At 36.8% G+C, this 23346-nt stretch overlaps 1 protein-coding gene and 1 long non-coding RNA gene across 2 annotated transcripts; one reads left to right on the top strand and one right to left on the bottom strand.

Annotated features, from left to right (window-relative positions):
* Nucleotides 1-1428: 1428 nt before the first annotated feature.
* LOC311290702 lies at nt 1429-3914 on the bottom strand. The gene is made up of 2 exons (XR_014627440.1): nt 2826-3914; nt 1429-2221 (listed from the first exon to the last, which is right to left on the bottom strand). It is a non-coding gene; the product is annotated as an uncharacterized lncRNA (long non-coding RNA).
* A 955-nt stretch (nt 3915-4869) lies between these two features.
* alx4b (ALX homeobox 4b) lies at nt 4870-22002 on the top strand. Its single transcript, XM_084408638.1, has 4 exons — nt 4870-5382; nt 14261-14568; nt 19973-20101; nt 21388-22002. Exons 1-4 carry the CDS (start codon nt 5052-5054, stop codon nt 21703-21705), a joined length of 1086 nt encoding a protein of 361 aa, XP_084264764.1. The 5' UTR covers nt 4870-5051; the 3' UTR covers nt 21706-22002.
* The last annotated feature ends 1344 nt before the right edge of the window (nt 22003-23346 follow it).

Genomic DNA, 23346 nt, shown 5'->3' with positions numbered 1-23346 from the left:
TACTTTTGTTTTTTACTTTGACATCTTATTAGACTGAGATATCTTAGATATCTATTTAGCTGCATTCACGCTCGGATCTCTTTTTAAATAGGCCTGGTTTGTCCTCACCGTTTAATCCCTTAAGACATAACTTGCTGTGTTTACGTTCATTTTGCACAAGTATATTAAACCACTCACACGGAGTCGCACAGCCGCATGCGCGAGCAGTCAACACAAACAAAGCGCGGATAGGGCATTTGAAACTGAAAGCAGCCTTCTGTTAGCGAGGTTCATATTTTAAATATATAAGTCCACTGCATTCCAAACCACATAAACGATGACTTCGTAGAGCATTTTTAAGGAGAATATCGACGCGCGAGACAGCACACTTCAAGTGTAACATCAAACATGCGCGTCTCTCACAGCGCATCCTGTACAATGAAGCCTAATGTCCTTATAATTCGTTTCAACCTTTCCGAACTTTATTAAATATTATTTTACTGAAGGTACGTGTGTGGGGAATTGTTAGTAAGCAGAAGACGGGTGTTTCTAAAGCAAACTCTGCGTCATCGCACATCTGGTTATAAACTAAGCTCAGAATCGATTCTGAAATTCTCAGAATCGATCCAGAATCGTTGGAGAGAGAATCGCGATGCATCGATGGATCGATTTTTTCTCCCACCACTACTCTGTATCATTAAACTGTTCGCTGCTGGAGTTTTGGTGAGATGGATGCCATTATTCAACTGTAGCTGTCAGAGCTGCATGCATTCACTATTGTTAGTTATTTGGAATGGATGACTTGTGATAAAACATATGGATTGAAATCCGCACATTTGATTAATAAATATACAAACTTTAATAAAAACATGCAAACAAAAGACTCAAGACATGCTGTGACCTCAGGTGGTTGGTGGTCATGTATGACAATGTTTACACCCTTCCCAGCAAACATTTGGACGTTTAATGACCGTTGAAAAGACGTCCGTCCGAGACGTCCCGTCATGGTTGAAAAATAGTTCCAAAATGGAAGTTGAACCGACGTCTTTTCTGGCCGTGAATTCCACGTCTTTTCTGGCCGTGAATTCCACGTCTTTTCTGGCCGTGAATTCCACGTCTCTTCTGGCCGTGAATTCCACGTCTCTTCTGGCCGTGAATTCCACGTCTCTTCTGCGCGTCCCTGGACGTCTAAATGCGTCGTCATATGTGTTTAAATGTGTTGCTGCATAATTTAAGTGTATAAGCCTGCATATAAAATAATCACACACCTATTGTGTAACATCGTGAAAGACAATCAAGTCTTGAGGTTTAGCCTACACATCTTGACAAAGGTTCTAAAAAGGTCCAAAATTGGTCCAGTCAGACCTGAATGTCAATAAAACGTTTTAATCACGTGTACATCAAAAACAATAACACATTATTTGTGGATATAAGCAATAAAGAAGCATGTTCTGATTAAGCACAACATTTTATTGATCTTGAACAGCCAAAATTTCTCTTTATTTTTTTCAATGTTTAACATTTCGTGAGCTTAGAATTTTAAGGTTCTATCTCCACTTTTGGTCGAAATTGAGTTTTTGATAATCTGATTCATTAGGTGTTTATTAATGCCTGTGTGGTGTTATTTTTGTAAAAAAAATATTTTGTTAGTAGTTATTAATAAAATAAAAGGTTCCATCTCACAAAACATAAACCGAGTTTAAAAACTTTGATCCTCAATAAACTACAATAAACGGAGATAGAACCTTATAATTCTAAGCTCTCGATTTGTTAACCAAACTAAATACCAATAGCAAAATACTGAATTATTATATAAAGATAGTTCACCCAAAAATGAAAATTATGTAATTTACTCACCAAATTCCAAACCTGTATGAGTTTCTTTCTTCTGCTGAACACAAAAGATATTTTGAAGAATGTTTGTAACCAAGCAAATAGAGCATCCACTGACTACCATTATTGGAGAAAAAATGATTATTAATGGGAAGCGACATCTGCTTGGTTACAAACATTCTTCTAAATATCTTTGTGTTTAGCATAGAAAGGTATGCAGATTTGAAACATGAGGTTGAGTAAATGATGACAATTTTCATTTTTGGGTGAACTATCCCTTAAACACATTGTTTGGCTCATTTTTTGTATCCACCACCCCCAGCTCTTCCTGGAGTGTGTTTCAGGTGTTCTGCCATTGCTGCATCAATTTCAGAGTCTGCAGCATGTGGGCTCCACCTCTTCACAGCATCTAAGGGAAGAGAATATATTTCTTTTTAAAATAAATGAAAATTAAAAATTTGAGGTAAATGACATGCACTTATTTTCAAAATATTTTTATGGTCTTCAGCTAAATTCAAAACAGCATTTGTCCCCTGCCTCTTCAATACCACTGTGGTGCCCTTGAGAAAGACCCTTAACTAGGTGTGTAACAGTGAGAAAGTGAACAGGACATTTCTGATAAAGACAGGTGGGCTGTGATGTCCCCTGAATAGACATGTTTAGCAATTCTAAAATTACAAAATATTTTTAAAGCAGTTACTGAAAACATACATGTTCAAATCCAGCTAAACATTTCATTCTACTTCAGATAATTTACTTTCTGAAAGAAACTCTCAAAAGGCTACATTAATAATTTACAGTAATAACTTTGACTGTATCATTAAACATACTTTATACTATGGTATACCGTTGTATAAGTTCATAGCAACTTTTAGCCTACTAGCTAATTTTAGCCAAACTCAGTTAACGTTAGCCAATTTCAGTTGACAATGTGGGCATCATTTCTTTCGGTTCATTCATGTCAAACAAGTAAAACTCTAGCACGTGAATCTAATAATACAAAATGTACGTACCCAACAGTAGATTTTTAATAATATGGGCCTCAATTCCTCCTCTCTCCGTGGTTGTTCAAACTTCAGTGTTCCGGAGTGAGTCTATGGGGAAAACGCGTTAACATCTCGTGAGATAATCTAACCTATCGCGGGATTTGGTAATGTCGGGAGATCTTTTGTTACATCTTGGCAGCACAGTTTTGGCAATTACATCCAACTCAGACATAAATGGTGACCAGATATATTTCTGTTTTACATGCATACATTCCATAAAAAAAAAAAAAAAAACACAACGTATCAGGTTGAAATAATGACTAAAATGAGGCTTTGCATTCACTTAACCACACTGGGAACTGTGAGATTATAATTTATTTAAACAAGATAAAGTAAATATATTTACTTTGTATACAATTCGTGTATTTCATAAAGATAATTCCTGGGTTTTTTTTTCTGTCTTGCTTGACTAGATGTGTAAAGGACGTCAGTGGACGTGTATTCACAGCCTTGACGTGTAAAGGACGTCAGTGGACGTCTTCACACCTCTTAAAAACTACTTGGGCAATTAAATTAATTTTTGCAGTATTAACCATGCAAGGATTAAGCACAGCTTTTGCATATTTCACAAGGATTCCATGATGGAGGGTCATGATGGACTATAAATGCACGTGTAAAAGACGTCGCCAGGTGACGTCCTCTCACCCGATACTATAGACGTGTAAAGGACGTCAGTGGACGTATTCACAAAACTTATTAAAACTTTAATTTAATAAAAAATTTAATTAATTATTGCAGTATTAACCACGCAAGGATTAAGCACAGCTTTATCACAATTGATTTCATAGAGGGTCATGATGGACTATAAATGCACGTGTAAAAGACGTCGCCATGGTGACGTCCTCTCTCACCCGAAACACAACATGGTATATATTGAACTACACGTAGCTAAAAGTCAAAATAACAATTATACATGCAACCTCAGATAACTGTAGACATGCACACATGTATCTGAATGCATTTTTAGGAAATGTTCTGTGTTACATATTTTTACCGATTTATGCCGTCATACCGCGACTATTTTTGGCCAGGGACACGACGTTGCCGTCGGACCAATGTTTGCTGGGTTGTAACTCGTTTGTAATTGGTTAAGCTGATGGTGTTACAACTCAGAATGCAACTGTTCCCAAACTGAATAACAACTAGCCCAGTGAAGCCCACAACAGTAATTCATTGAAATAGTCAAGTCACCTTTATTTATACAGAGCTGTATACAATACAGATCCAAAGGACAAAGCAGTAATCCAATAAATCATCAAATATGAGAGAAGACAATAGTGTTATTATTCAGCTCAGGGGTGCGTTTCCCGAAAGCATCGTTGGCCAACTATGGTCGCAAGTTCATCGCAATGTCCATTGAACTCTATTGGTAACGACGGAACTTGCGACCATAGTTGGCCAACGATGCTTTCGGGAAACGCACCCCTGGTCAGTTCATGTTGATTCAGTTCAGTTCAATAACTGTGTAAAGTTCATCAATTATGAAATGAGTTCAATTTAAGCAGTCATTATTTAGCTTGAGTCAGTTCAATGACAAAGTCCATGTTGGAAAATGCATAATAAAACGAATAAATAGTAAACTTGCACAATTACAAAACATGTACAAATCACACTTTTTACTTTTATTTATTTTTAGGCACAATAATCAATGTTTTCAAAGGTTATTATTAACTAAACACTAATTTACACTATCAGAAAATTGAACCATTTGACTGAATAATGATTATTTTCTGAAATATTTTCGTTTAAAATGATGCGTTTGTGTATTATGAAGGCCTATGTTTGCTTGCTCTATTTTCGCGCTATTCTGTCAGTTGCGTCTTTAATTAGGCTCCATTAATGTCATGCGTTGTGTTTCTCACGTGTTAGTTCGAGGGAAAAGCTCCTGTGCCCCACGATCTGACCTCTTATCATGATGGGACCAGTGGACACCAGGACATCATCCTCCGTTCATGCATTTCTCTCTCTCTCTCCTCTTAACCTTAAAGACGCTTTAGCATTTGCTTTTGCCTAGTCTCTGGAAAACATCTGAATCATTTTAACCAACTCCAGCTGTCGCCCTGGTGTGTGTGTGTGAGAGAGAAAGTGCATGGCCGTATGTGAATGAGAGGAGACTCGAGCGAGGGTGACGTTTAGATTTACCCGAGAAAGAAAAAAAAAAGTTAGGATATTTTGCGTCTGTTTTTTGTCGGTATGAACGCAGATGCGTGCGTCTCATACTGCGATATGACCTCCATGGATTCATATTATCCCCCATCGTCAGGGCAAGGGAGAGTCCAGCAGGCCAATCCTTACAGGACGTTCCAGCCGAGCGACTCCAAATACAGTCCCACTTTTCTGCCCGCCAAAGGTCAAGCTTACGGGGACAAGCCGAGGAGTCCCTTCCAGCAGGAGTGTCCTTCACTGGAGGAAAGCTCAGCCGAGAGCCCGTACAGCAAGTACCATCTGTTCATGCAGAGACCCACATGCAAAAGTCCCACTGAAGACAGCAAACTACAGGACGGCGCGCTCATCTCTTGCTATGGTGAGTGGCATCATGTAGATTTCATTTATCATATCTCCAGAGGTGACATACAATTAACATGATTCAATTTCCACCTTATGTTTAGGATGTCAGTGTATTTTGATCGTTGTATCAGAACATCTCCAGGCTGAGAGTAAAAGGAGGCCTTTAATGAGTAAGCTTTATAAGCTTCAATTAGTTCTCACATTTGTTCTAGTTCATATGCACTTCTCACCTTGATAATAAGGCTACGCGAATAATTTTATTTTAAGGTGACGTTTTACTTAGCCTAACAGTAAATAATGCATGATTACAGGTAACTAACCCTAAACTAAACCCTAACCCTAACTGCAAATCTATAGTAAGTAGCGTACATGTCGTTAATTAATATTAGTCATACTTATTTGAGTAATGTAACTACGTCACCTTAAAATAAAGTGTTACCAAAATTACGTTTTACACGCTTTACATTTTTAAGGAGCCTAAAATCCAAGTCACAAGTTCTTTTTCCACTTATTCGACAAATTATTGATAAAGAAAGTTGAAACTTTGAACAATTATAATATTTTACTTAATTACGTTAGTTATTTAGCCAGAATGACTGCAAATAAACAAAGATCATAGACAAAACTAAAAGTGTCCGCAAAAAAATACAATTTCGCAGCCGTCTAATTTAATCGTAAAAAGTGTACGATTTTTGTAAAGAATAATAATAAATAATTATAAAATAATAATCCACATTACATTGTTTGCATTTATTAAATCGAATAAAAGATTTGTATTAAACTCACAATTTGTGTGTGTTTCAGGATGATAGAATTATGACATTTCTGCTTAATGCAATGAACTGCAAACGAGAAAGCGTAAATTCACTTAATAAATGTTAAACATAATTAGGCCTGGTTCATTTATTCATTCGTGTATATTACCAATAGACTTTGCCTTAGCCTATCATCAGAGTGATTTATCGGCTGGTCGTTCAGGCGCTTTCTGAAGCCTATTTAAATCCACACTCATTCTCGCCTGTTGTGTGTCACATCTAATACTTTTACGTTGACCATACGGACGTTGCCGAAAATTTAAATGTTCTTACTCATAAACAATCAAAGCAGAAGTCATGAACAGACCTACAGATGTTGCCATATGCACAAAACGAATACAAATATAATCATCGTCTTCTGACTTTCAAACAGTGGCATGAAAATCCATCTTTGTGGTTGTAAATCAGGCAAGGGCTATTTACGATGCCTGATCGCAGGCCAGTGAAAACAGACACCGACTGTATCTTCAGGATATATATATAAATATTACAATTTATGAACTGTCTGTTTATGAGGACAACCAAAAAACGAAGTTGTGTCAAAAAAAAAAAAAAAGATTTAAAAAAAAATTAATGGGCTGTTTTGACGTGATTTAATAAATAAATACAGAATTAGCCTAATAAAATGATGTATCTAACTTTACCCATTGTCTACCAGGACCTTTAAAATGTAGCTTATATTTAATTATGCTTTAAAAAGAATTACACTGTGATTAATTATATTGAAAGTCATTGCATGCACCCAGATTATTATTCGGAATCCCCTTTAAATAAATAAATAATACAAAAGAAAAAGAAACAAACAAAAAAGGCTACATTATACAGCCAAACTTTCACTCTTATTATTATTCAAGAGCTCTTTTTGCATATATCAAATGTTTATTGTCTTCTGTATAATAATCAGATTTGAAAAAACAATAATATAGCCTACATAGGACAGGCTAAAACAATTATCAGTTCACTGAAGAATTGCAAGCAATAAACAGATTCATTAAAAATAAAAATAAAGATTTTTGTATGAAAAAAGAAATTATTTGTTTTTAATTAATGCTCTAAATCAGGTGATAATTAGGGCTATAAATGATCATTGCAGTCCAACTGGACATAATACTTTAATATTTTCAACAAAAAAAAAAATAGGTTGTCAAATAGTCAGCAGAAGACACAGGATGAGATAATCACCAGTAATTCCTTTCATGGGCATATTATGATGCACAGACACAGACAGCGCTTCTGTGGTTTGAGGAGAATGAACACTGGTTCCCACACCATGGTCAAGGGTAAGATCGAGCCTGACTGACCAGTCGGAGAACATCGGGAAGTGTGGGTTGTAAACTTGTTATGCGATTAGATCCAAAATATAAGAGGGTGGTTTGCTCTTTCCAGCCAATCAGAAACCAGGAAAACTACAGAGTCAGTAACAAAGTGGGTTCGTCACAGGTGTCAACTGTTAAAAACAATAAGAGCGCAACATTTTTAATTAAACCTTGCACATGACTTGAGTATAGTTATTTAAACCAGTCTAATTGTATTGATACTACTTAACAGGGTTATTCCTTAACAAATGCTGTAATCTCACAGTGCATTTAAAATCAGTTTTAATTTGGATGCATTATTGGAAATATACCACAGCAAAGCATGAAATCAACAAACCTGAGTAATTCCTGACCTGCATGCAGCAGTCATTCAGAGGCACATGTGTGGTATATGGAGTCCCAGAGATATCAATCATGCGTTTATGCTCAGCACCATCAGTGCCACTGGGAGGCCTTAAATGACAAGCCCTGACTGGTTTACATAACCTTTCCTTACAAAATGACATGTGTAAATAAACCAGCATTCAACAATTGATGGGATATTAAGCATCTAGCGAGACTTGAAGGTTTTACACATATGATTACACGTGGTTTGGTAGTTAATTGTGTGGATAACAGATTTCAGAGGTGTTGCATCATGGGCAAAATATTTAATGTGAGAGAATAAAGTGTGTGCTGCTCGTCCTTGCCACCAAATGCTGCCATAATACTCGATATTCAAGCAGACCTGGATGAAATATCAATCAACAATCTGACTTGTGATGCAGTCTGGAATTAGGTTCTTTTGGCCAAAGGAAAACTGGTCCTCTGACTGAGCCTGGTTTCTCTTTTTATCCATTTCTCACCTTGCCGTTGTCGTCTTTTGGCTTGCTTATAGTTGGGGGCACTTAATAATTAGCAATATTATTGATATGACTGCACTGACACTATATTGGATGAGAACTGAATTGATCTGGATGATGGCCACTTTTTTCTTATAGATGAATTGAACTCATAATTCATGAACTTTACAGTTATTGAACAGAACTGAATCAACACTGAACATGTACAAAAACCTATTAAAACCATATATATAGAGAGATTTTTGTTAATACCATGGCCTAGACTGTACAGGTTGATGTAAAAATTCAGTAAAATACCTACTCTTCAATGCATGCCATGAAGAGAATGTTTACATCCTAGCCATGAGCTATTTTAAATTATAGTGAGCGTATGGGAGTGAAATCCTGGAGACAGAAAACTGGCTCAGTTCTGCAGTATGGAAGTCATGTGTGAGGTCATTTTTCAGGAGCTCAGATTGAACGGAAACACTGTCCTGGTTTCCCACAGAATCCACATTCCTGCGCGGCTTTCGGGCATTGATCTTCTCACAGGAACATCTTGAAAGTTTTGCTTCTGCACAGATACCTGTATCTTCAACGTACAGTATAGAGTAAATTTTCCTCAGAATTAAAAGTTTAAATGCTCAATGAGTTGCTTAACATTTTACAATTGGAGGCCAAATGCTAGAACTTAGATTAGAATATTTCATTATTAAAAATAAAGGTTCATTATTGGCATTTATATGGTTCAATGAAGAATATCCATGCACTGCACAAAACACTTTTTATTGTGGAAAAAGTTTCTTAGATTCTTAACATGTTCTTCACAGGTTCATTGGGGGATCCAGAACGGTTCTTCCATGGCATCGCTGCAAACCCCACTTTTGGGACCTTTACTTTTAAGTGTATCATTTTCTCATGATAATCTTGAATTGAATGGCATTATTCATTATTAAATGACATGAATGACACTGGATGATTTACAGTGTGATTTATCTGGAGCTGACCCAAACCATCAGATTCTGTAAAAGCAATGGGTTCCCTGCTGCTTCACAGCTAGGTCAGTTACACCTTGATGTTTTTCTCCTTGTTTCTTGCAGTGATTAAATTGCCGTTCCTAGTAAGAATCTGACCTCTGCTAATTCAAATCCTTCAGGATGGAGTCAGTGTTCTCAGGGGACTGTTTTGGCTTGGTTTGCTCTCGGTTTACAGAAAGGAGAATTCTGGTATATGTTTCTAGGCTGGAGGGCATTTGCAATGCCAAATATCAGTACTGAAGTATCTGTGTAAAAGATGTGTTTTTTACATTATTAGATTAGTTTCCAGAGGGGCAGTTTGCTAGTATGGTCTTTATTGACATATTTGGTTGCATGAAGAACTTTTAACATTCATGGATTCTTTCCATTCCATTTTATAGTGGAAAAGGGTTCTTTAGATTTTTAAAATGTCACTCTAAGAAAAGGAAAAAAAGGTTATTTTAAAACCTTTTCACTGAAAGTTTTTTAGGGGAAACAAAAATGGTTCTTCCATTGCATAAACACCCTTTTGGAACCTTAAATTTTAAGATGCTCTTAATAATTAAGATTCTTACTAGCATTGATGGTTCCGTGGAGAACCTTTAACAACCATGGACAAAAGGCTCTTCAAGAATAACCATTTTTTGTTAACCATCAACGTTCTTGATGGAAATTCTTTACACTAAGAAATTTTTTTTTATTTTAAGAACTGTTGAAAGAAGGAACCCAAAATGTTAGAAAGCTCTTATTTTGCATTATGAAAACCCCATTTGGAACCTTTATTTTGAATGTGTAGTTTGGATGTGAGCATGTAGGTTTGATAGTAGTTATTCCTGTAGCTCAAATAGTAGAGCATGGTGCCAACAAAGCCATGCAAGATCATGGGTTTGATTCCCAGGGAATGCATGAGCTTGATGAATTGTACTTCACCGCTGGCAAAATGGGCTTTCAGTAAAACTTATCTGCCTGTACCGTAGAAAGGCTAGCTGACTAGAGAAAACATGACCTTTTGCCAGATAGGAAAACTTCAACACCCATAATGCACTGGGCATGTTGCTGTCCAAGGCCACTCCCACTAGTCTGCTATGGATACGCTTACCAGAGTCAAATACCGCCTTGCTTTAGTAGGAAATACTTCTTAGCAAACTTTTAGTCATAATGCTGTTGACTTGTATTGTTCCCGGGTGCAAGAATTCAAAGAGTAAACGTTTAGCGGGAGTGAGGATTCAGTTTCCAGTGAAGGATCCAGCGTTTTGTAGGCAGTGCTTGCACAGAATCGTGAACATAGAGTAAATAAATCTGAAAAACCTTTGTGCTTGTAGTTAACATTTCAAACTAGATGGCCAAACAGAGTGGGAAAACAAGTAAACTTTGTTCATTTGCATATACCACTGACATTGTAACAATACGAAGCGGGTTGAAAATCGGCGAAGTTATACTTTAAATGCAATATAAGTTGCTTTGGATAAAGCATCTGCTAAATGCATAAATGTAATGTAATGTTAAGTGGATCTGGGCGTGATGCCCTTCCCGGTTAGATCTTCAGAAGGTGATCAGGAACTTTAGTGAGCCCTTGAGCAAAATATAAAGTCTCTGACTTGTGTGCTGTAAGTGACTGTGGGTAAAGGCATCTGGTAAATGACACTGAGTAATGTGCAATGAAGCCAAGTCAAGAGGTGGGGAATATTGCATCAAAAAGTGCTGTTATATATCAAGTTTTTTAAAATATTAACAGCGCTTTCTTTTTAAGACCTGTATCTGATAAAATGTATATCTCCATGCCATTGGTTAGATTCTGCGTTCTAAATGGCAAGCAGAAAAAACACTGAGCATTGCTTAAATCCCCAAACATTTGGACAGTGATCAACCCAGACTATTGCTGTCAATGCGAAAATTGCAGCCAAAACCAAGGAGCTTTGGCTTTAAAATGCTAAACATGCAATGGCACTGTTTAAAAAATGTGGTGGTACGCAGATTCAGCATAACATAGGGTTCAAAGCCAAGGAAAGACAGCAGGGTGGGACTGAAAGTGCTCACCACAGCAATTATGATTATATCTCTGCCAAACACAGAGACTGAGCAACAGTTATCGCAAAATATTATTACATTTTAATACTCTAATGTTATACAGCATGGAAAAGTTTCAGAGTGAAAATTATTTATATATGTAGTTATACAAATGATGACTACCCCTTAGTTGTGTTGTCTAAGTTTTAGTTTAGAGTTAGACTGTAACAATACAGGCAACAGTGTGAGCGAGGAGCATGAGATGAAACATAAAGAAAAATCAAGGTTAATATCACTTGTGAACAGAATATTTGATCTCAGATTATATCTTTATGCACTTATTTTGTTCATGATGTATTGTAAAACACGTTTGAGATGGGATATAGGTAATGGTTTAAAGGAGGTTAAAGAGTAGAAAAGGGTCAATACTGTAATTATATATTATATATTTTTTTAAATACATACAATTTAAAAATATGTATGGACAAAATAAGTGCATTGTTAACTGTTTACTGTAACATTGTAACAACTGTTAATTTAAATGATACTACATAGAAAAAGAAATAGGCCTAAATAAAAAAAATATGTATTTGAATATAAAATATAAGATTTCCATCCATTTGGATTATACAGTTTTAACTTAAACTAATAAACTTAATGTTATGCAAATGTGTTAGTCGTAATGAAACAGATCGATTTCTTTAATAGTAGCCTACTAATAAACTGTTTTAAATACACAATAACCAGGTTTATATATTTATATAAGTAAATCCAATTTTTTTTATCTCATACATTTTGACTAACTGAACATTGCGTGTCTTACAACTATATCTTAACCATCTTCATACTTTTTAACTGAATACATTTTTATCATTTTCACAGGGACCAGATTTATGCTGATTCTAAGCAATAAAAAAAACGCATTTTGAAAATACGATTATTTCAATAAATAAAAACTCTGCTATTTTTTTTGAGTGCAGAAATCTTACCTGTTTAATTTGTTAAGTTGTTGTTGTTATTTTAAGACAGTGATCCAAATAAATGTACATTTTATATGCAATTCAAATACGTAAAATTTAATTTTAATAGTTTTATTGTGCATCATTTCCAATCAAGCTGTAATTTTATCAAATTCTGCAAAAATTGTGAAAACTAACTAATTGGGTTAATTTGGAATACATTAAATGCTATCTATGAAATTGGAGCAATAAGATAGAATGTCAATGTATACGTAGGCCTAATACTATTAAACATTTGACTTGCAAAGTACATCAAGAGATCAAATGAACGGACAACACACTGCTTGTGTGGTTGATTGGCTCAAACATAAGCAGAAAAAAGTTTCTAAAACGAGACTATATCACCAGAATAACTCTGACAGCTGGAAAGATGGTGAACTGAGAACCTCAGTGCAGTCAGTGTGCATTGAACAGCCATGATTTGATTATTTACTTACAATCCGGGCATGTTTGTACTTTCACCAAGATACTGATTCAGGCATCCAACCAGAAAACATATTTTCATCTGAGATAAAGAAAGGCTTGTTGCACATTACAGGGCTTTGAAATGTAAAGTGACAACAGAACCCTCTTTATGTGGAAATAAAGAATATTCGTATAGGAGTAGATGAGTGTAACGGTGATGTTCTCTTTGGGACTCATATGTTGTGTTTCATTTGTTCCCTATTCACCTGTGTCCTGTTAGTTATCTCATTTCACCTGCCTATTTAAGCCTGTGTTTTTTTCAGTTCAGTTTTGTCAGTCCTTGTCTGTGTGAAAGTTGGTTTGTTTAGCGGTTCTACTGTATATTTCCAGTGTGTTGTTGTTATGTTTAGTAAAATAAAGACTGTTGAAATCAATATCCTTGCTAAAGTAATTCTGTAAAAAAACGGTAAACTACTGGTTGTCAGCATCATACCATAAAAATACGGTAATAATGTTTAAACATCTATATGCTGTTAAATTACAGTGTTATACTGCAGCTGACAAAACGGTATTTAGCTGTTCATTTCAAAAACAGTAACATACCGTATTTTTACGGTATGATGCTGGCAACCACAGCTGCCAGTAGTTTACCGTTTTTTTAACAGTATTATTTTTAACTGTGAATGTTGTGTTCTCATGTTCACTTCAGATACGTTACTTGTCTGTAGGCGTGTTTCCATTAAAGATTTGCACAAAACTTTTGCGATTTTTTTCTAAATATCGATAAAAAACTATTGCGAAATGACGGCGTTTCCATTAACCGATGTTATGCGACTAAAACGTCATTTTTTCCTCGTGATAAGTCATTTAAAAAATCATGGCAACGGAACGGACGTTGGTAAGTTTATATATATCACAGCCACATAGCCTACCGCACTAGACATTATTATTATTAATGGAAGGAAACATATGCGTGTTATCCAATCATTAATGGCAAGGAAAGACCCTTATACTGTGAGCGGCACATATGAGGTGTTTCTGGGTTTTTCTCACTCATTTCTGCTTCGAGGTCTTGATTGTGGCATTTATTTGAGGTTTAGAATCCAGTATTTCTGTCATTCTTTTGTCTTATATGAATTTAATAAAGAACTCCGTCTCGTATTCTGTCCAAACACACCGCGCCTTCTAAGTCAGGTGACCTGGAAATGCGCAAAAACTGTTTCCATTGCAGTTTTGCGAAATATTCCTTTTTCGAATTGCCTGAAAAACCACCTCATGCGAGCGTAAAAACTTGTTTGCGATAAATGGGAGTTTTTGCGAAATTGACGTGTTTCAATTGGGCGTATTTTCAATTCGCAATTTCAATTTGTGCAATTTGAAGGGTAATGGAAACGCGGCTACTGATGGGTTGAGAAACACAGGTTAACGTAAACCCTCTTTCTCCTACGCGAACACTAAAGCCACAGTTAATCCATTGAAATGTGTCTGTTTCCAGGTAAAGATGGCACTGGACTGACGGACACAGAGATGCCTCAATCTGCCGATCCCACAGGTATGGATGGTAGTTACATCAATCTGAAAGACACCGGGGTCAAAGGTCAAGCAGAACGCCCTGAGCTCGGCAGTCCTCTAGACAAGTGTGAGGTCGAGAGCAATAAAGGCAAGAAGAGACGGAACCGCACCACCTTCACGAGCTATCAGCTGGAGGAGCTGGAGAAGGTTTTCCAGAAGACACACTACCCAGATGTGTACGCCCGCGAACAGCTGGCCCTCAGGACGGATCTCACAGAGGCACGGGTGCAGGTAAGCATGCTCGTCCCGTCTTTGCTTTGTAAATTACATTCGAATATATTTGAGATTCATACACTCTTCAGAAGAGCTGTGGTAGTTAGAAATTAAATAACCTAGAATGTTCATTTTCAATATACGACATTTGCAGCTGGTTGTGAGTTACTACAAAAATAATGATTCAGGAGCTGTTTACATGACACTGGTTTCAACTAAACATGGCAATGTGTTTTGGCCATTCATTTACACCTCAACGATAACTTTTGAAAGCGGGTTTCAAAGTGCACTTAAAAAAAAAAAGACACTGATATTGTCTCAATGTAAACTACAAAAACGTGAATTTGTGAAAATGTGTCATGCGCGTGTGTATTATGTTTCTGTACAAAGTGACATCGCCAACTACTGGCCTGACAGCAGAATACAGCGTTAAGTCATTTTTGCGGATCCATGTGAACGGGATCGGTGTTTCTTGTACGTGAAAAACACAAAGATAAAACTTTTCAGTTTTTAGTGCATCGTTATTGTGAAAACGCACCCCCTAACTACTACTATGAATAATAAAACATGATCACTTTTATTTATATATGATTAAAATATTTATTAATATATTACATAAAATTATACAATATTATATTCAAAATTAGTTCATATCTTTAATAATATAATATTTGAATTGTTGTTGTTATTATTGTTATTTTCAAATATTACCACAATGATTAATATAGCCTATGACATTATATAAAATCATACAATGATATATTGAAATTATATTTTACACTTTTATTAATATTTTATAGGCTCCCTATGACCCTACAGAGGACAAACGGTTTGGAGAATGGTTGGATGGATAATACTTTATAGTTTTATATTATTTATTTTTTATTAGTAGTAGTTGTAGTATTGGTGGTAGTAGTAAAATTATAATAATTATTATTAATAATAATTTGGTAATATTCTTTTTAAATTAATAGTGTGTATTTACTAGTAGCTCCATTTAAAGAGTTAGTTCACCCAAAAATAAAAATTCTGTTATTAATTACTCACCCTCATGTCGTTCCAAACACACATGAAACACAAATGAAGATCATCTTTGTTCATTTTTTTTTTTACATTTCTGAAGAGACACGATCGCTTTATATTATGAACAGATTGAATTTAGGCTTTTATTCACACATATATATGATAATTTGAACTAGACATATGGATTATTTTTATAATCTCTTTATGAACTTTTTGAAGAGTCTAAGTGGTAGCCTAGTTGTGTTGCTGTCAATGGAGGGACAGAAAACTCTCAGATTTCATCAAAAAGATTTTCATTTGTGCTCCGAAGATGAACGAAAGTCTTGTGTGTTTGACATGAGGGTGAGTAATTAATGACAGAATTTTCATTTTTGGGTGAACTATCCCTTTAATAAATTTGCCCATTTTTAAATCTATTCCTCAGAATTCCACAGGTTTCCCGCCCAAGTCAGTAGATTCTGCTCTGCTAAAAAGAACCAATAGTCTCTGCTGTGCATAACACAGATCTCAGTTCTCACATCATGACAGAGAAGTTGGACCCACACATTTTTTTCCCGAAACTTCTAGTCATGTTTAATGTACCTCTCTACACCACAGTGTTTAAAGATGTTAAGAAGAGTTAGGGAGAAAAAACACACACGTTCTCTGGCAGTTGAAGAAAACACAGTTTGAGATGCCATAATCAATTTCCACGCAGAGAATGAGGCATCGTCAGGAACCTGGCCATGTTTTGAAGGTACAGTGGAGTAACTGCATTCGTTCTGAGTCACACACACATGAGTCTAATTACCCCTAGGCTGACAACACAGTGCAGACTCTGTTGAGCGACTACAGGGTTCGACCCGTTTTTCAAAAACATACCTACAGACATACGCAATTGTGATGATCGCTTTCCTCCCCAGCGCTGTTGCTCTGCTCTTTCTATCAAACAGGACTTTTTCCCTCAACACACTGTAATAGAGGATGTTTTGGATGACATCATATATAGTTTGAGTCCTCGGGTCGGGACATACTTGCATTTGGAATATATTTTGGTATCTTTTCCTGCTCAAAACCTTATGTGAGCGCATATGTGTAGTGACGCACTTATGCATTATGAGTGTCCTTAGAGTGTAGTGTGTGTGTGTGTCTGTGGATCTGCACAAAGGTCCCCTGCTCTCGTCTGTGGGTCTCTGAGAGGTCAGAGGGGGCAGCTCTGGAGAGCCGGGGGCTTAGGCGTCAGGAAATTAAACATGAAATGTAAACAAACTCCAGCCTGAACATTCTCCTCTTTCACTTTCTAACATCCTCCCTTCAGAATTTGAGTTTGAAGAATAGAAAGAGCAAAGGAGAAAGTTTGCATCAGAGAATGATGAAAAAAAAAAAAAACAGAAAGATGCAGAACTCAGAATTCTGGGAAAAAAGTCAGAATTGTAAGATGTTAAATCAAAAGTGCTAAATATAAACCCACTTTTGCGGGAAATAAATGGGCAATTCTGAAAAAAGTCACAATTTGGAGATATAAACTCGGAATTGTGAAAAATAAGGTCTGAACTGTGAGATAAAATGTCGCAATTACGTACGAAAACGTATCAATAAGATCGTTAAATTTATATGAATTAGCCACCAATTCGCCAAAATGTGAAATTGTTACGAATACTTATTTTTGTCTATAATTTAATGCCTTGCAGTCTGCTCAGCTGGTTTTGATTAGTTATTAAACGTATAGGGGTCTTCAACTTAAAATGGAAGAAAAAAAAAAGCGAACTTTTGAAAATGGGTTTCAAAAGTGCACGTTTTTGAACACAATACGGTTATCATCTCTGTGTAAACCACAAAAACGTGGATTTGTGAGAACTGTGACGTCATGCACATGCGTACATGTTCAGTCTGTTGGCGTCTAGTTTACTAAGTGACATCGCCAACTACTGGCCTGGCATGAATGATGCAGCGGTTTTTAGTCTTTTTTGCAGATCCGTGTGAACGGAGATTGCTTTGACAATGTTGTTGTCTGTATGCGTAAAATGCAAAGAAAAAACGTTTCCTTTTTTAGTATATTGTTGTTGTGTGAACGTGCCCTAAATGTTTAACCCTTTCCTCGCCATTGACAAAATGTTCCGGCTTTCAGTGTTTTCACTGTTATACGGTAGGGGGCGATATTACGCAAAGAGTTATTATGAAAGAGTACAGAATCTCCTGATCAAAAAAAGCAGAAACAAAGCTATATTGAAATGATACTTTACACTTTTATTAATATTTTATAGGCTCCTTTATGACCCTACAGAGGACAAACGGTTTGGAGAATGGTTGGATGGATAATACTTTATAGTTTTATATATATATATATTTTTTTTATTAGTAGTTGTAGTATTGGTGGTAGTAGTAAAATGATAATTATTATTATTAATAGTAATTTGGTAATATTATTTTTTAAATTAATAGTGTGCATTTACTAGTAGCTCCATTTAAAGAGTTAGTTCACCCAAAAATAAAAATTCTGTTATTAATTACTCACCCTCATGTCGTTCCAAACACACATGAAACACAAATGAAGATCATCTTTGTTCATTTTGAAAAAAAAAATTCTGAAGAGACACGATCGCTTTATATTATGAACAGATTGAGTTTAGGCTTTTATTCACACATATATATGATAATTTGAACTAGACATATGGATTATTTTTACGATCTCTTTATGAACTTTTTGAAGAGTCTAAGTGGTAGTTGTGTTGCTGTCAATGGAGGAACAGAAAACTCTCAGATTTCATCAAAAAGATCTTCATTTGTGTTCTGAAGATGAACGAAAGTCTTATGTGTTTGACATGAGGGTGAGTAATTAATGACAGAATTTTCATTTTTGGGTGAACTATCCCTTTAATAAATTTGCCCATTTTTAAATCTATTCCTCAGAATTCCACAGGTTTCCCGCCCAACTCAGTAGATTCTGCTCTGCTAAAAAGAACAATAGTCTCTGTACGCAGGCTGGCAAATAAAAAAAAAAAACGCTGGCGGCGAAAAAGTTATTGTAAAATAGCATTTACCGTGTACATTGTCCTTCAATTTATCTTCAAAACATACATAGAGGAACAACATAAGTTAAGAATACAGATGCTGCTCGGCTCATTGATCATTGGTCTTTATCTCTGATTACTGAAAAACAATATAAACGTCCAAAGAGACAGGGATTAAATTACAGATTCTCAAAACAGATGACATGATCATGATGGCACTTGGAGGTCAGGAGCAGGCCATGACATCGGCCTGAACGATCAAATTACTTTGTATACAGTTGGCCTCTATAGGACAACTGAAGCTAATTCGAGCAATATATTTTGTAACATAAGTTGAAATGCATTGTATCTGTTGTACCTTTTTAAGGTTCTCCATTCATGTGAACTCAGTGCTCCATATTCTGTTACCCTTCCATAATATGTCTGGGGCTCTTGGGGCTTATGGAAACTGTAATGTGATTGGACAGGGATACACCTCACAATGCAAGTTTACGTCAGTGGTAGACACTGCCCTTTGACATAGTCAAAAACTGTTTAAACATGGGAGTCATCTTCCTTCCTAAATTACACACCAGAGACAAATGCATGAGTAGCCTATTTGTTTGGTCCATGTGATTGTGGAGACCAGATCAACGACAAATCTGAGCCTTTTTTTAACTGACAAATGTGTGTTTTTTGTCATTTGTGTAGAAACATTCTCTGTCATATACTGTGAAGTGATGGGAATGTCTGAGGGAGAAACTTGACAGGATCCTATTGGAAAACAAACATCTATAATATAAATACTAGGAATGTCTCATTTGACCGTGTGCATGTCTGTTGCAAACTTTAGTTAAGTCAGTAATGCATGAGATGAGGTAAATGCAACAACAGAATAAATATTGTATCCGGTAAAATTAGAAAAAATAATCAAGCAACAAACTGCATTCTAAACCAATTACATGTATTTACACATCATAAAATATCAAAGCACATGTTGAGGTCTGCCAGCACGCAGCTGTGGTTTGGGGTTGTTGGTTTGTGTGGTGGTGCACTACCAGAAGATCAGAACCGGCCTCAGTGTGATTGATGAGGTGGACCTGCTCCAGACATGAGCGAGGCTGAGAGGAGACAGACTGAGAAGTGCAGATCTCCAACCTGTGCTGGCAGGCGAGAGTTCAAATACATACAGTGAGGACTGCACATTAAAGACTGAGGAACCGTGCAGTGCTTTCATGTGCCTCACGATTTATGCTTTGGCTTGGGCTCAGTTCAGTCACTACAGAGAGAAATACAGCTCTCAGTAATAATGGTCCGTGTATAAAGGGCATTGAGAATTTGTATTTATAGTACCAGCATGAAGTCTGTACCTATTCACTCCAAATCTTGGGATTTTGCAGATAATCAGATATTTGGTTCATTTCCTACAGGTGTGGTTTCAGAATCGCCGGGCCAAATGGAGAAAGAGAGAACGCTTTGGTCAGATGCAGCAGGTTCGGACGCACTTCTCAACGGCATATGAGCTTCCTCTTCTTACACGACCAGAAAACTACGCACAGGTAAAAGGAAAATCTGTACTACCAATCATACAGTAGATTTTTATTCATATACTAAGATGGCATTTAACCAAAACACAGCTGTGCTGATCTTACACCAACAGCATGATTGCAATTGCAGTTCAATGAAAAAGAATTTTACATTTGCTTCTTACATTATAGACACAATATTTACAGTTACTTTGTTTTCGCACCAAAGAAAATCCAAACAAAGGAAAGCATTATCCAACACAATGAATCAATGCTTTTAAAATATCGGTGGAGTGAATGATTCAGTGAGTCACTCATAAAGACAGTTGTTTCATTCATGAATAATAAGCGTTTTTGAAAGAAATGGTTGAGTGAACAATTCAGTGACTGGCTGCATCTGAAAATGCATGTTCTTTGAGGAGGTACTTCTATTGAGGAATTACTTTGTGACCTGTTTTTTTTTTAAATATATATTAGTACAGTGTAAAATATGTAGCCTACACAATAAGTGCATTGTATCAAATGATGTATTTAAATGTTAGTACATAGTAGACACTTAAAGGGGTCATCGGATGCCCATTTTCAACAAGTTGGTATGACTCTTACATTTACATTTACATTTATTCATTTAGCTGACGCTTTTATCCAAAGCGACTTACAATTGCTATATATGTCAGAGGTCGCACGCCTCTGGAGCAACTAGGGGTTAAGTGTCTTGCTCAGGGACACATTGGTGTCTCACAGTGGATTCGAACCCGGGTCTCTCACACCTAAGGCATGTGTCTTATCCATTGCGCCACACCACCCCCCTGGTGGACTCTTTTGGGTGTTCATGTAAAGTTTGTAACATACTTTGGTTAAAATTCCTCAATGGTTGTGTAAAACAACACCCTTTCACCTCCTCAAAAACAGCTTTGTTCACAGTGACCCGTTTCGGTGCATGTCTCTTTAAATGATAATGAGCAACTGCTCACCCCACCCCTCTCTTCCATGGGGCGTGTCGAATGGCTGAGGGCAGAAATATGCTAATACGGGACAGTCCGTCAGTGGTCGTGGGCGGAGCATGAGCATTATGACATCATAGTGCTCAGAATAATCCAAACGGCCTGATTATTGAGAGTGTTTAGACTTTTTGAGGATAAAAAAAAAGGAGTGAATGGATTTTTTTCATTGTATGGTGGTTGTGTCCACACACTGCAAAGACAAATGTATGTGCAAACACCATATAAAAGTGAATTTTGCATCCGATGACCCCTTTAATGTAATGTAGATTACATACCGGGATTACATATGTGTTTTTCTTTTTTATTTTTCTTTAGATTCAGAACCCATCTTGGCTTAGTGGCAGCAGTGCAGCCTCCCCAGTGCCTGGCTGTGTGGTTCCTTGTGATTCTGTATCTTCCTGCATGAGCCCTCACCCTCACTCCGCTAGTGGTGTGACTGATTTCCTCGGGATGCCAAGCCCTGGTGGGAACATGGGACAGACACACATGGGCAGTCTTTTTGGCAACTCTGGAATGGGCGGAACCATGAATGGTTTTGATCTCAGCGTCGAACCAGATCGCAAATCCTCCAGCATCGCCAGCTTGCGCATGAAGGCGAAAGAGCACAGTGCCGCGATCACATGGGCCACATGATGCCTTCATCTGGGACACAGAAGACCAGACAACCTCAGCCCTAAGCTGTCAGCACTAATGAGGTGAAAGTAATGCCATCTGGAGCCAATATGAACATGAGAAATGGAGGCTCGACGCTTTAAAACACTTTGAGATTTCATTTTGAATTTTTGGAGGAAGTGGATGTGCAGTGGGAGTTGTGTGGAAACCGATGGGCCAGTTTCAAAATAGAGACTGCATATACTGAAAAATATACAAGTATATACAAAATAAAACTGACTCCCCATGTATCACCATTGAAAAAAAAATCAGTATTTTAAAACAAAATTAAATTAAATTTAAATGAGCGAAGAAAGCATCAGTTCTTATGCACTAGGCTTAAATCATTCAGATTGAGTGTTTGCCATCCAATAGATCCAATGAAGCCAATATAGCCAATGAAGTACCAGGTTTGGTCCTCTTCGTCTTAGCTATGCCAAACAGGACGATTCTGTCCAGCTCGAGCTCCACAAATACTCCCTTTTTATCACAGCCACATTCTCTAAACCAGAGGTAATAGGACATTGTTTCCAGATAAATGGTGGAATGTTGTGTTTGTTTTGGGTTAACGGGACGCCGCTCTATCGGTTGGAACAAAAGCCTAACTTCATTAATTTCCTGGCTCCGTCAGTTCCTTTGCACCAGCAAAAGATCTAGTTTCTCCCGCTGCAGGGAGGGTCATCGCCCCAAAACCTCTGCTTCTTTTCAACACGGAAACTCCGGTTATCATGAAATATGAAGAAGAGACTCTAGGTTTGGTGCCGTTAGGGTTCTTCGCCAGTAATGTGCTGCAAACTCAATTATTTGTTGTTGTTTTTGAGATAGGTAAATTCAATGACTGAATTGATCTCTTAAAGGGATAGTTCACCCAAAAATGAAAATTCTGTCATTTAATTGCTCACCCTCATGTTGATCGTAAAACTAATGTGAATAAAATCCTAAAATGATTCTGTTCATCATATAAAGCAGTGATTCCCAACCCCCGGTCCCCGGACCGGTGCCGGTCCGTGGACTCGTTAGTACCGGGCCTTGAAATATTCCCAGAATAATGTTTCTTTTTTTTCTTTTTTCTTTTTTTTAATAATAATAATAATAATAATTGTCTTTTTTAAATGCTTTTTAAGTGCTATGACGTCATGTTATTTAATCCAAAAACTAAACAATAAATAGATTAAAATGTGTTTATTTGAGCGCCTTGCGATTGCTTAGCAACGCGTCATATCTGAACGGACTGCAAAAAAGCGAGCTGCACCTGAAGTGACAGGGAAGTGGAGAGATGAGCGGGCCGCGATATTTTTTTTTCAATGGCTAATTTCATTGCGGACAGTTCTGGTAAAAGAAAAGGCGATGACCAACTTGAAAAAAGACAAAAAGTCAAGCTTCATATATACGATACCTCGTACCTGTACATTGGATTTACGACAACAGGCGATTCCGTGGCGCCAAATCCGTTGTGTTATTTGTGGTGAAAAACTGTAAGCTGGTTTTCGTTCATATTTGTGAAGCAGACCTTTTTAAATTTCGTTTTATTGTATCCTGGAATTTGTGTGCATTGTTTTGGATGCATATGTTTTTTATGGATGCTCAGGAAGAACAGCTTGTCTTGTGCACAGCTATGTAGTA

Source organism: Rutilus rutilus, assembly GCF_951802725.1.
Source record: "Rutilus rutilus genome assembly, chromosome: 5".
In the NCBI taxonomy this organism is placed as follows: domain Eukaryota; kingdom Metazoa; phylum Chordata; class Actinopteri; order Cypriniformes; family Leuciscidae; genus Rutilus; species Rutilus rutilus.
This window is presented reverse-complemented; position numbering and strand designations above follow the sequence as displayed.

Coding starts and splice junctions, on each gene's coding strand:
- alx4b (XM_084408638.1), top strand. CDS start 5,052: ATGAACGCAGATGCGTGCGTCTCATACTGCGATATGACCTCCATGGAT. Junction 5,383..14,260: donor CGCGCTCATCTCTTGCTATG/GTGAGTGGCATC, acceptor GTCTGTTTCCAG/GTAAAGATGGCACTGGACTG. Junction 20,102..21,387: donor GACCAGAAAACTACGCACAG/GTAAAAGGAAAA, acceptor ATTTTTCTTTAG/ATTCAGAACCCATCTTGGCT.